The 15,252-nt window shown below is 33.2% G+C and overlaps 1 protein-coding gene across 1 annotated transcript in view; it reads left to right on the forward strand.

Moving 5' to 3' along the window:
* Positions 1-15,252, forward strand: part of Lrrk (Leucine-rich repeat kinase) — a 790,764-nt gene that overhangs the window by 142,958 nt on the left and 632,554 nt on the right. The window contains exon 5 of the mRNA XM_090409582.1: positions 1,048-1,213. Within this exon, the coding sequence (XP_090265708.1) occupies positions 1,048-1,213 (166 nt within the window). The remainder of the gene's footprint in view (positions 1-1,047; positions 1,214-15,252) is intronic.

Consider the following 15,252-nt stretch of genomic DNA (forward strand, 5'->3'; position numbering starts at 1 on the left):
TGCATGTACCTGGATTGTGAATTTTTTTAAAAAAAATTTTGTGAAAGATATTATTATTATTATAACACCTCCAGGGAGTCCAAAGACTCATTGAGGGAGGGCACCTACTCTACAACTCTCTGTCTCTACCACTCAGTCTACCAACTACAACAAACCCCAACTACCATCATCACCTGCACCAATGCCATCTACCGCCCATCATCACCACCAGTATTTTCACAGACAATCACAAACATCCATGCTCATGGCAGGATTCAGACCTGCAGCCTTTTGGCTGGAGAGCGGATACGCCAACCACTCGGCCAACCAGGTCGGCAATATTAAAATTTAAAATTCAAATTTAAATTCACATTGAAATTTTAAATAAGCAAAAGAGAACAGAAGGTAAACACAACACATGCACACTTGTATACTCTCTCTCTCTCTCTCTCACACACACAAATATAACACTTGATTATAACTTATTTTTCAGTATTGCAAATGAACATATTATATTTTACAGATGGCATAATAAGAGGCATAAACATTTTCAGCAGATATACATCACTAGCTGTTGTGATGTATATCTTTGAAAATGAACATCTTTAAAAAGATATTCATTGGCAGATTTTATTTTCAAGCCAAAAACTTTACTATACTAAAAACAGAATAGTATTTCATTTAATATAAAACACACGAACAAAATTAAAAAAAAAAAATATTTTACATCCATCATTGTGCCTTTAAATGTTTTGTAATATTTTAATTGGAACACTATAGGGAAGGAAATTAAAAACAAATCACCTTTAAAAATAAAGCATGAAAAGTTATCAGTTTGCCTTAAATAGCCTACTACATAAAACAGTATTACTACTGGATGTGCTTCTGGTGGCAAAACTTTAAAATAGACAGCTATGTAATTTGTCATTCAGTTTTACAAGGTATATTTGGTTAATTGAGATTTGGATAATACATAATTCACTGTATCATATTTAACTGACTTTAAGCATACAGCATAAATTGGAATTTTGTCAGTTTTTTATTACATTAATATTTTTCTATTTTCAGACCCCTCTACACATAGCTGCTGAGAATGGATGTGAAAAAATTGCTAAATTGTTAATAGAATATCAAGCTGACCTTCTAGCTAAGGACAGTAATGGACTGACTGCCTTAGATCTTGCAGAAATGTCTAACCACACTCAAGTCATGGATATTTTACGTCATGCTGCAGGTGAGGACACTCAGAAATATATGCTTAATTTAAAGATGAAGCGAATACATATGCTCTGTTTAGACCAGAAAGGAGAAATAAAATTATACATTATTTAATATTTAAATGAAACGCTTTATTTTTTTATGTTTGATATTTTAGCACTATATCAAAACTTCTGTAGGCCATCAGCTTGGATGAATTCTGCACTACATTATCCAAGTTGTACAAATCCAGCAATATTGTTCCCATCATTTTTGTTAATTTGTTGGATTACACTTATGGATGCCACATTTTTCTCAATTCTCAATAGGGCTGGATCAGAAGACTGAGATAGAGATCCCATTGAATAAAAACTACATTTTTTAAAATTTATTTTGTGATATGGACCATTACTGTCTTCGGTTAGCAAATAATGCTTGATTAACCTCTGCTGATATGCAGCCTTAAGGAGATGTACAGAAAATTATGAATATAATTTACATTATTTTACTAGAAGTGTTTGACAAATTATGCAAACCTTACTGAATACAATGAAGAAGTAATAAATAAATAAATAAATAAATAAATACTCACCCAAGAATCATCAATTCTTATGATATCTCTCAATAACTTACCAGAAGCTCCACAAGTGTTTAAGGTGTGAAAATTAAAAAAAAAAAAAATAAATAAATAAAAATTAATTTAAAAAAAATATACATATATATATATATTCTGGTTTGTCTAGCCTTTGGCTACTTGTCAGTTAGAAAAAGTCACTTGCCAGTGATGAGTGGGGCAGCATATTTGTCAAGGCCTAATGGCCACTTTCCTATCAACATTATTCTTGCAAATTTTCATTCGTTCGATCTTGCAGCATTATCATATCTTAAATTTCTCTCTTTTAATGCATAAATGTAAGATGGGAACTATGTGTCAATACACATAGTTCTTGGCTTTTTCCTCTGTACCATTTTCCTGCTTTTGGATACCTGTTTTGCTAACCTTTCCTCATTCATTCTATTTAGATGACCATGCCAATCCTTGTTTTTAATATTCTTCTATAGGCCCTAATTTTTCTCATAGCTTTCATATCAGTGGTCTCTATTCTTTGATCAGTTTTCTATTTGTAACTAAAACTTTTGGATCCATGAATAAAATTAGTCTGAAGATGTCTTATTTATTTCCAATTTAGTGTTTTGGCTAATTTCTCAATCACCACCATTCTGATCTACTTATTGGTTTATATCTTTTTCCATATTTAATTTTTCATATTCACTAAAATTCACTAAAATAACATTGTCTAAACATCTAAAATGTTTTACTTCTCTAGAATCCTCGAGAGTGCAGTTGATGTTTTCCATGTTCCTGTCTATTTTCATAATTTACCTCTTAATACTAATAATTTTCAAATTAAATTTCTTACAACAGTTATCTACTTTACTTTATGGGTTCTGAAGATTTATAGTAGAATGGTAGATTTGTATGAGAGTGCAATATTAGCATAATGTAATATTAAACTCAGTGAAGAACCGAGTTTTAATATTCTTTCCTTTAGTGTTACATGATGATCAGCATTCATTTCAGACAAATTTTGGAGATTACAACCATGTTAGAAATAATTACTTTAATTTCCCGATGTTTCAACGTTCATAAATAGAATATAGCTTTTGATATAGTTTTTTTCCCCTACTAGAGGTCAGGCCAGTAGAATAATAGTTGATCAAATCATTGTCTCTTTGGCATACTGTTTGAAATGTAATATAGCTTGTTGCTGTATATATTTTTTCTCTCTTTTAATGCATAAACGTAAGATGGGAACTATGTGTCAATACACATAGTTCTTGGCTTTTCCTCTGTACCATTTTCCTGCTTATGTGTGTATATATATATATGTGTGTGTGTATGTTCCAGATGATGACCTTAATATGAAGGTTAAAACATCATGAAATTAAAAAAAAAAATAAATAAAATAAAAAAATCAGCTAATATCTTTTATTCCTGTACAGAGAGTAGGCGAAGCTGCTTTAGCCCTATCTAAATTTTGGAGACTGAGTGGACAGAGTTCACTCTCCACTGGTAGCCAATTAGAGATGGCTGGCTGAAGGTTATCACTCATTTAATCAACAAGCAGTGAAGAGACAGCTAACAAGTGTCTGCATTGTGTGGTCCCTAGCCTAACACAGTATTTTTGATGTCTGAAAATAGTGTATGTTCGATGGTCGATTTTCTTGAGTTTATGGGATGAAAAACCCGAGTTTCCGGGAGAAAAAAGCCCGCTTGCCCTTGCCAGAGATCGACTAACTTTGGAACTGGTCAAAAGAAAGTTTAGAAAATGTTCCTCTAGTCCACGACTAGATTCAAACCCAAGTCTTCCTTCATGCGGTCAAGCACCATGGAGTGCAAATGTCACTTCCACTGAGCTGACATGGTTGTAGTCTCCATAATTTGTCTGAAATGAGTTTTAATATCTCTAATTTGGTTATAAATCAAACTAATGGAAGACCAAAATGCATGTATATTTGCTTTTTTTATTAGCACTTTTTAAAATTCCACTACCTAGTAATACCATTGTTTTCTCTTAGTTCTGTTTTAAAATTGTGCTTGCTGGGACTCATAAGCACCCATGACCACAAGATTTTTGTGTGTGTGCGTGCGTGCACACATGGTTTTTAAACACAAATTTATAATATATTTATAAATTATAATATATATATTATATTTATAATAGTATTTATTCCTGTAACAATGAAAAGGAAAATTATTTGGGTCTAGTGGAAAAAGAAATGATGCTATTGGTTAAATGATAGTTGTATTTGCATTGTATTCTCTTGTATTCTATTTCTTTGAATTGCTTGTTTGTTCCACACTGATGACGTACCTCTAGTTTACGTGAAATATTTGTGCTAATTTTATTCAAGTTATTTACTTTGTCTGGCATGTTTTCTCTTTTGAAAACAATGGGAACCCACATGTTTTTCATGTGAAGTATCATATTTGATCCTATGGAAAAGTATGGATGGCAAATTTCTCCCCATACACACTCTTGATATGAGCCTTCCAGATTACAGTCTGTTCTCTAAATTGAAAGAACCAATTGTAAAAATAATCATAATTTAAAATTCTGAATATTTTTACGTATTGTTTATGTTAGTATGTTTATTAGTTTTAATTTCATAACACGCATTGTCGGCACTTGCGATGTGCCCGTTATTGAAATTATTTTGTCAGAGTAATATGTAAAGCAGTTAAAAAGTTTATTTACTTACCGGATTTGAATAGTTGTATTACTTTAAAAAGATTTTTATTGTAGTTTAAAATATTATGTTTTATGAAAACATTCTCTTGTTGCTAATGGAGACATCGTGTCAGCCATTGTATTTAGTTTCTTGCTTGCCACTTTCAAGGAGTGCGCATGCTCGCCAAGAAGTTTGATGTGTGATTGACACCTGACAAGAACAGCATTTGATATCAGTGTAATGAGAGTAAACAAGAAGAGTGTTCGGAAAGAAATAAGAATACAAGCCGGCAGATATTTTAGATTCGGAGGAAACTGAGTTTTTTTATGTGACAGTCGGAGGAAAATCAATAGTATATTCCGAAAAAAGGATTGTGGAACTATGAAGTTTCAAAGTGGAATAAGTATTGATAAATAAAAGAAAATATTACTATAGATGTTTTAAAAGGAATATTCGAGGAAACGCTAGAAGATTAGTAGTAGATTCTGTAAAGGGAATCGTAGAACTGTGAATTTGTTAAAGTGGAAGAGTTAAGACTCAATAAGCATTAATGAATAAAAGAAGAAATTGCTATTTATGTTCTAAAGGAATGTTCGAGAAAACTCTGATTAGGAAGTTTCATCTATCTTAAGGACGCCGGATCTAACTATTATTTCTACTAAAAAGAAACAGAATTGAGTTAGGAAGAATTAATGTGTGCTACATGAGTGATGAGAAAGGATCCTGGGAAAATGAAGAATAAAGTTATATCTTCTGAAAAGGTCCTTAACAGAGAAAGAAACTGGCTATGAACATTTTGTCATTGTGCAAACAAAGTGTTTAGTCTAGTCTTAAGTGTAAGTTTATTTTTAAAAGGCCTTGGATCCAATTAATTTGTAGTTAGTTATGTAAAAATTTGTTTGAAGTGTATATATATTGTTTTTGTTATATTAAATGTATTTATTTTGTATTTTGGTCTTGAGTCAGTGATTTATTTGGATTCTGAAAGCAATAGTAAAAAAGAGGTCATTGCACCAATCGGAGTTAACCCTTGTGCAATAAATAAATAAATATATAGGTACACCGGAAATAAAAAAAAAAAATAATTGTTGAACAGAGATCATCTCTATATACAGGATTAAATAAATAAATATCCTATATTTAAACAATGGCGCAGCCGGTAGGATTAATATTATAATATCCTCTATATAAAAATCTCTAAATATTATCACAATCTTTGAATTATATGTCAAAACCTGTAAATGAATTTTCTTAATTCATTGTTTAATTTAACAATTGATGTACATTATGCAGCACTTTTTGAAATGATCCTCATATAAGAATCATTGTTATTTTTGGCATTACTGCAGGGTGCAATTCATCTTGGGATGTATTAACAAACTTCATCAATTGCCGCAATTCCTACTGTTATTACCTAACCTGTATTTACTCTTATTATGAAATATGTATTTGCAGTCTGTTTTGTAAAGGGAAAAGCAAAGCACATTCAGAGAAGAAAAACCCACATAATAGCATGAGACCAACAAACTCAGTGCTGGAATAAAACATGATCCACATGATTAGCACTAGATTCACCATTCTATTATTTTGCACATACTGTTTTTATTTTCGCATATGTATTGATACACAGATGCATAACAACATAAGCAGTAGTGCTAAACTGAATATAATCATTATACAGAATTAATTTTTAATTAACCTATCCTTCACCATAACATGTATGTAATTTATTTAAAGCTACTTGAAATCAGTATGCAAATTTCACAGCAATTGAACTCAGTTATTACTAATTAGTATTATGTCACATCTTCAAGCAGTCCCAAAGTCCCATCTTGGGAGGATATTCTACTCTACCACACACACAACTCTTTTCCACTTCTAATTTCATCAACTACACACTGCCAAATTCTGACACATGCATGCACGTGCACTCTCTCTCTCTCTCATAATCAGTAGCTTTTTTAAAAGACAAATGCAAGAAAAATATCAATGTGGAAATGTATGAGCTCCTGATAATGAAACAATTAAACTTCTGTTTTCAGGTTGCACATGTTCTATCATATATCAGCTATCTCTACTTTGTACATTGCTTGTCGAAATTATTAGTGATTGTTGGAATAGTTGAAATTTGAAATACTGGATGTGTTTAGAGATTGTTTTAAATTTATTTATTTATTTATTTTTATGTGCCTTTCATCGATGATAGTTTTTTTTTTTTTTTAAATCTACAGTACATTCATACTGTAGGTGGGCTAGGTATTTTAGATTCGGAGGAAATTGTTTTTGTTCTGTTTTATTAGTTTTATATATATATATATATATATATATTCATTTTTCTAAATTAACTGACTTAAACCCGAGAATTATAACACAATGACATTTATTTGAAAAAACGCAACATGTTTCGTCAAGAATGACTTCTTCAGGCGATAAGAACATAGAAAGATAATAAAAGACACTTAAATTAACATTGACACACTCTAAAGCTATACAATTATAAAGCCATAAAATTTGGCTTAGATATGTGGATGATATATTCCTCATATGGGAGCATGGTACTGAGAATCTTCACAAGTTTCTCGACCACTTAAACAACCGCCATCAAGATATAAAATTGACTATGGAGATTGAAGAAAATAGTTCCATCTGCTTCCTAGATGTTAAACTCACCAAGACGCCTGAATCAATTAAAGTCTCTATTTTTAGAAAGCCAACACACACAGACAATATTTGCATGCATCCTCCCATCACCATCCAGCGCAAAAGTTGGGTATTATATCAACTCTAGCGAATCGTGCAAGATCTGTACTGTCAGATGAAGAAGAACTGAAAAAGGAACTACAACATCTTAAATGGACCTTTAAAAACAATGGCTACTCTCTAAAAATTATTAACAACCAATTATCCCGCCGTCAACTTAACAACGTAGAGACACAGGACGACTCCAAAGGTCGTATCGTCTTGCCATATATCAGCACACTATCCAAAAAGCTGAGCAGAATTCTAAAGAAGTTTAACATAAAAACGTGCTTCTCGACTCTGCCAAAAATAATATCACGCTTCAACAACTATAAACAACCTCACAACCTTCTACAATTCCCAGGTATATACAAGGTCACTTGTGAATGCGGAAAGCCTTACTATGGGCAGACAGAGAAATCTATCTTACTACGTCTCGAAGAGCATCAGAGAGACATTGCTTATAAGAGAACCAGAGCAACTGCTCTGTCGGGCCATGTCCTGCTTTCAATAAACACGAACAATGAAGGCCACCAACATGAAATAAATTGGACATTGACTTCAAACCTACACATCTGCCATGATGAAATAGAGCGCCGCATTGTCGAGTCAAAGGAAATCACCTTAGACCCTTTTCATTTGAATAATAATCTTAGCTATAATTTAGCTGACTCTTTCAACTCTACTATTAGATACTGGAGATCGCGTGATTCCACACACGCACAGGTGTACAACAATAGAACTTTAACTCGGACTGTAGTTCAAGCTCATAATAACTGTAATTTACAGTCGAATATTATGGCTTTATAATTGTATAGCTTTAGAGTGTGTCAATGTTAATTTAAGTGTCTTTTATTATCTTTCTATGTTCTTATCGCCTGAAGAAGTCATTCTTGACAAAACATGTTGCGTTTTTTCAAATAAATGTCATTGTGTTATAATTCTCGGGTTTAAGTCAGTTAAACACGCACAGGTGTACAACAATAGAACTTTAACTCGGACTGTAGTTCAAGCTCATAATAACTGTAATTCACAGTCGAATATTATGGCTTTATAATTGTATAGCTTTAGAGTGTGTCAATGTTAATTTAAGTGTTCTTTTATTATCTTTCTATGTTCTTATCGCCTGAAGAAGTCATTCTTGACAAAACATGTTGCGTTTTTTCAAATAAATGTCATTGTGTTATAATTCTCGGGTTTAAGTCAGTTAATTTAGAAAAATGAACATATCCCAACCCCGAGTTAATAGTACGTTTCATATATATATATATATTTAATTTTTTTTCTTTTAATCTGGTCTGGAAACCCTGCTCTGGAGACCACACATGGAACTTTTCTCCAAGCCACTTCAGGCCTCCAATAAGTGGGGCAATAATCTCATATCAGGCAGTGAAATTAATTTGTTGCTTAAAGATCACCATAATATACATGCCTGCAGTGGGATTTGAACCTTCAACCTCTTAGTGGAGAGGAAATAAGCTCATAGATATTATCTTCTGGATAAAGGTGGCTAGACCACACTCCACAGAATGTTTGGTAGATGTGACTTGCAGTTATATAGGTCATTCATAACTATATCACTATTTCATGTATTTAATGTGGCGTATCAATACTTTATGTTTTATTAGAACATATTAAAATATGTTTTCTTTATTATTTTTTGTGTATTTATTACAATTTATTTACTATTTGTAATTTATATATTGTTTATTGGAATTTATTTCCTTCTGGCCAGAGTAAAGAAGGGACTGCCACAGGTAAAGTAAGATTTTATAAACTCCCAGGTTTTTTTATTTTATTTTCTTTTTTTGTGAGGGGAAGAGACTTCATTTAGAGATTGTAGAAGTCACCAAAATTTTTGGATTAGTTTGTAATATTTGCATTTAGTTATTCTTTAGAGAAGTGATGTGAGTGGAAACGCCACAAAGTCTTGGTAGTAAGAGATTAAATCTTTGTTTCTTGTGTCTGAATGTGATACTTTATACATGGATTTGTTAGGGCAACTGTGGATAAATTGATTAAATAAGGAATCGTTTTCTTTTTCTTTTTATTATCAGCTCTCAAGATGCACAATACACTTTTTACAAATTTAGAGTATTGTTAATGCTGAATTATTGGCTAATAGGATTAAAGATTTTGCATGGAGATATCAACTAATATGAATAGTTTCTCCATAGATTTCTAGAAGTGTGCTATCATAATTATGACATCTGAATAGGATAATTTATTGTTACACTCAACATCACCAGGTGTACATAATACAATGATAATATTCTATTCCATGATATGTTTGTTGTTGTTTTATTATTATTATTATAGGGTATCTCCATGAGTCTGGAGACTTATCATATGAGACACATTAACTTTTATATACACGAACCTATCATTTCTCTCCTAAACTAATTCACTGCCATGGCATGCATGACTAATTCTGGCAATCCATTCCACTTGCTTACCACTCTCCATTCAAAGAATCTAGCCTGCACACCACTTGGCACACTCTTACACACCTTTCACTGTTGATCCCTAGTTCTCTATTTTTCATGTATTCAAAAATTTCTATTTTATCAATCTTATAAAACCTCTTTAATATCTTAAATTTTTATTATGTCCATTCTTTTCCACCTATTAACTAAACTTTGTAACCCATGCACCTTTAACCTATTCTCATAGAGAGCATTCCACAGACCTCTCACCAGCTTGGGTACTTGTCTCTGAATCTTTTCTACCACCTCCTGATCTCCAAATCAACTATGTTGACTACTGTAGCCAAATTTGTGCACAGTGGTCAAGATCTGGCCAAATCATAGCCTTATAAAGGGGAGATAATAATCTCTCTGTCTTTGCTTGCTAGCATATTTTTCAACATCCACGCAATCCTTCGAGCTATTTTACCAACTTTTATAATATGTCCACTGAACTTCAACTCTCTGTCCATTATTGTCCCCAAATTCTTAGCCTCAGCAATTTTTTATAATCCAGTACCATCAGTGTGATCCACACCATGTGACCTTTTCAATCCAACGTGCATAACCTTACATTTTGCAACATTAAATTGTCCATCATTATCCTTTGCCCACAATGCCAATTTATTTAAATCATCCTGCAAGATATCCACATCACCTTTATCAACTATTGCCCTACCCTGTTTTGCACCATTGGCAAACAACTATCTTGCTTAAACCTTTCCTTATATCTTTGATATACAAATGAAAGAGTAGTGGCCCTAGTAAAGAATCCTGAGGTACTCCACTAGTCACCCTCGTTCTCCTCGATACCACTCCACCATGTACTACTCTGGTGTTTTCTGTCAGTCACTCCCCTATCCATGCTATCAGCTTCATATCCATTCCCATTTGCTCCAACTTTTGTAATACTTTTCCAGTGATATTCTGTCAAATGCCTTTGCAGAGTCCAACAGTATCAAAGTGTAGCCATTTCCTTTATTCAGTTCCACTGTCACTTTATTATAAAATTTGAATAAATTATTAGGCCAGCACCCACCCTTTGCAAAGCCATCCTGCCCACTATAGACCATTGTATCCCTATCTGCATAGTGTTGGATTTATTTATTTATTTGGGTTCCAAAAGGTCGCAAGACCTATAAGCAGATTAGTGCTGTGTGTGGGCAAGAGAATAAGAAGAGAGGAGGAATCTGTTCACATTTTGTTTGAATAGCTGAAGGTTGTATTCTCTGGGGGGGGGACGGTGGAAAGCTGTTTCAAGAATGCAAGTAGATGGAATGAAGCAGGAGGCAGTGAAGTTGATTCGGTATGAGACAATGAGTTTCAAGTTAAACTGTAAAAGGATGTTGGTTAGCACTTCACTTGTTCTAATGATTTTGTAAGAAAGTATAGGAATAGTAGTGATCATTTCAGCAGAACACTGTCTGTGAAAGTATCTCTAAAAGGGGGTACAATGCAGAAACTGAATGTTTGTGAGAAACAGATTGAAGTGGGTATGTGGGAGAGGGATCATTAATTAGCTGTTTGCTGTTTTAAGGATACTAGTGACGTAAGACTGAATGCTAAATGCACGTAAACACAAGAAAGATATTTAATTAACCAGATATTTCGGTCTGGAAATAGCAGACCATCCTCAGTGGTATTACAAGAACAGTTATAAAAAATACAAGCTAGAATATTAACAATAGATCGTTTAAAATAGAACAAGCCACGTGATGTTATATCACTAAGTATGAAATGGAATATTTTGAAGTAGAGACATGATTTAAAAAAAAAAAAAAAAAAAAATTAATGAGTAATCTTGATTAGACTTTCCCAGATTTTTGATATAGATATACAGTCATTACGATTCAGGTTGGGACGATGGATCAAGGCCTCCACGCTTTCCTTGAACAAACGTTCAAACCTATAACGGGATCTATATCTATATCAAAAATCTGGGAAAGTCTAATCAAGATTACTCATTAATTTTTTTTTTTTTTTTTAAATTTTAAATCATGTCTCTACTTTAAAATATTCCGTTTCATACTTAGTGATAACGTCATGCAGCTTGTTCTATTTTAAACGATCTATTGTTAATATTCTAGCTTGTATTTTTTATAACTGTTCTTGTAATACCGCTGAGGATGGTCTGCTATTTCCAGATCGAAATATCTGGTTAATTAAATATCTTTCTTGTGTTTATGTGCATTTATCATTCATTAATTAGCTGTATTGCCCTTTTATGGATAGAATTGAGTAATCTTAGAAAGGATTTTGGTGCACCACTTCAAATATGGGAGCAATATTCAATGGTTGGGTAGATTTGTATAGAATTAACAGCTGTGAAGGTGTGAAGTATTACATTGTAGGAAAAACTCGCCAAGTTTTTTGGCAGCTGCTGAAGCTATACTTGTAATATTTTAGGAAATGAAATCGTAAACTATATTATTAATTATAAAAACTTTAATGAATAACTACCTATATTTTGGCAATATTACATTGCCATCATCAGGGATCACAAAACAATGATATCTCCACACAGCCACTCACACTGAGAAAATGAGGCTGAAGAAAGGCAACTGAAGTCAGTCCTAAAGTTGTCCCTAGCAGGCTAAATGGGATTGTCCTGTTTGACTGTAGTAGGACATCAGCTCAATGGTCACGACAATACAATTTAGCCTGCTAGGGGTCTGTGACCAAATTCAATTGCCTTTCTTCAGCCTCATTTGCTTAATGTGAGTACCTGCATGGACATATCATTGTTTTGTGATCCCTGAAGATGGCAATGCAGCTTTTCCAAAATATAGGTAGTGTTTTGTGATCCCCGAAGATGGCAGTGTAACATTGCCAAAATATAGGTAGTTATTCATTAAAGTTTTTTTTAATTAATAATGTAGTTTATGTTGTCATTTCCTAAAAAATTAGAAGTATGTCTGACCAACGTATATGGTTATTTACAAGAATGCCGAAGCTATAGTTAAAATATGTTTGTGCCAGGAAAGATCGGAGGTGTAGGTCAGTCCCAGAAGAGAAATGTAATCATGTTTGGCCATCTGGCTATTGTTGAAGGTAAGTGGGAGGGATGTGAGCTCTTTCTTGTGAAAGATCTTGCAGCACTTGAGTATTGGTGGCAATGAAGTCTACAAGATTATCCTTGCCCCACCGGGATCTAGCTAGGAGATTGGAATTCAGGCAGTTGGTTGTTGTGGATCTTGAGGATTCTAATATTTGAGCACTATTTGTCAAAATAAAAGAAGAATTTTACCTTTAACCAACTTTTCCAATACTTTAACATCCACTCAGAAGCTTTATTAGACGCATTGCATGCCAATTCTCTTGCATTCACGTAGTATAATGGGCTGACATGCCATATTGTCCCACTGTTGATTTTCGTAGATATTTTTTAATATGCCAAATGCCTCCTGTTAATCTACCTCAATTTTTACATGCATCTCTGTAATGTCAGCAACTGCAAAATCTCCACTATGCAACTCAACAGGTTCTTGTGCATCTGTCACCTTCCTACCATCAGCATTCATTAATGCCATTGTATGTAGTCATTTTACCTGTTACTTGCAACAGGTAAAATATAAAAATGTAACAAAGCTCTTTTGGATTGAGTTTGGCATGCTTAGCAAATGATTTGGCCTTTCTTGCTATACTAGTCACCCTTCTTTCACTTTGTACTTCTCATGAGTATTCTGATCACGTTTTTTCTTTATATTCCCTCCACAGTGTTTTTGTTGTTTTTTGCAGCTCTTACTTTATATCACTACTCATCAATCCACTTAATCCCCACTTGTTTTATCCTCCTAACTTTGGGTATGCTGTCTGATGCTGCTTCTCTCAAGCACTCCCTGATCACTTCCCTTATAGCTTCTCAAGCCACTGCTCCAAAGCACCTCCTAAGTATGTCATAATTACCAGCTTTATAGTTCAACATAAACCCTTTCTTGACAGAGAATTCCATGTATTTAGCAACTTCCCAGAAAAAGATTGCATGGTCACTCTTCCCAGTTGGAGGCATTGTGTCTACTTTGGTCATTGATGCATCTTCTGATGCTGTTATCAGATCCAACACTCAAAACCCTGGTCCTCTGTATAATATGTTGCTTCAGATAATTATCATTTAGCTGTTGTATAAGTTCGACTTCCATCTTGCCATGCCCCTTTTCCTCCTTCCAATCTATCTCCTCTTAGTTGAAGTCTCCCATAATAATTTCTCACCCTACACTCATTTTGCTAAACTTTTGATATTTTGTCCTGTTAGCCTCTATCTTGCACCAGATAAATTCAAACGAACCATCTCCCTCATAGCTAAAATCATCTTTAAGTTCTCATTTGTTGGTTGAAGTTCTTTAGATATCATAAACAATACCGCACCTCCTGTCCTATTCCTTCTCTCCTTCCTAAAAATACAATACCCTTTATATTCTATATCATTTTCTGTCAACCAGATGCATATAATTTTTGGCTAATTTGAGCTGACCAATGCCAAAAACTTCTCTTCCTTGTTTCTGATACATCTAGCTTTCGCGTGCATTTCAATATCCCTTTGGACTCACAGTTAGCCTTGTGTAATGTCATTACCAACCCATTCAAATCCGAAACCTGTAAAGTTGCGTTCAGCATTGCATAATCATTTCTGTACACATACTCATTTATCTCAGGGGTTGCTAGACATGTGCTTGATTGCATCCTCCTAATATCTCTAGTTTCTCTGGTTTTGCATTTTCAAACATTCATTAAACCAGACTTTCTCCAAACATCTAATTCCAAAACCATTCAAATGGTTTTTCACCCATCATATCACTCCATACACCTATAAAATGTACACCATTATTACTAACTTCCTAGTGATAATTTTTTTCCTCCAAATTGGTCTGTTATTTATTAGAATTCCAATACTTCTAACTGCATCAATCCACCTAGATCTTGTTCTTTCTCTTGATCTTTTCCCAGCTATCCTGGCATCAAACATCTGTTTTACTAATTTTGCCTCTCACATTCTGTCTGTGAACATGTCACCTTAGATTATCTCTTAATGATAACAATATCTGCCAATTTCTGTCTTAATATTCTCATTTTTGCTATGATTCTGTCATTGATGCTATCTCAAGTAAATTTGATGACTTGAGACCATATCTGTTGTCTCCCAGTCTTTGATTAATTGTTTTATTTCTAACCCAGCTTTCAGATTCATAAGTTAAAATTGGTTTGAACACTGTCTTGTATAAAGTTAGCTTTGACTGATTTCTCTCTTATTTATTATAAATTCATTCAGTTATACAATAGTCATTAGTTATACAATAATCATTAGTTATACAATACAGTTTTTGGTTATTGTGTTGTTTGTTGCCATATTTAATTTTCCATCTTCACTAAATATTGCTCTTAAATAGCAAAGATGTTTTACTTGTTCTGCTGGTGCTCCTTTCAGATTTCACATGATATTTTCTATTCATGCCTATTTTCATTGTCTTTGTCTTTTTATTGCTAAATTATCGTGTCAAATTTGTTATAGTATTTACTCACTTTAAGGAATCTCTCAGTCTCTGATTTTTATATCAGCTTTAATAACACTTTCCTTCATAATGTATACTGTATAGATGATGAATGATTTATGTTTTCAAATGATAAAAAATATCATCAATAT

This window comes from Typopeltis vanoorti, chromosome 19, assembly GCF_054136105.1.
Source record: "Typopeltis vanoorti isolate ZY-2024b chromosome 19, IOZ_Tvanoo_1.0, whole genome shotgun sequence".
NCBI classification, from domain to species: Eukaryota; Metazoa; Arthropoda; class Arachnida; order Uropygi; family Thelyphonidae; genus Typopeltis; species Typopeltis vanoorti.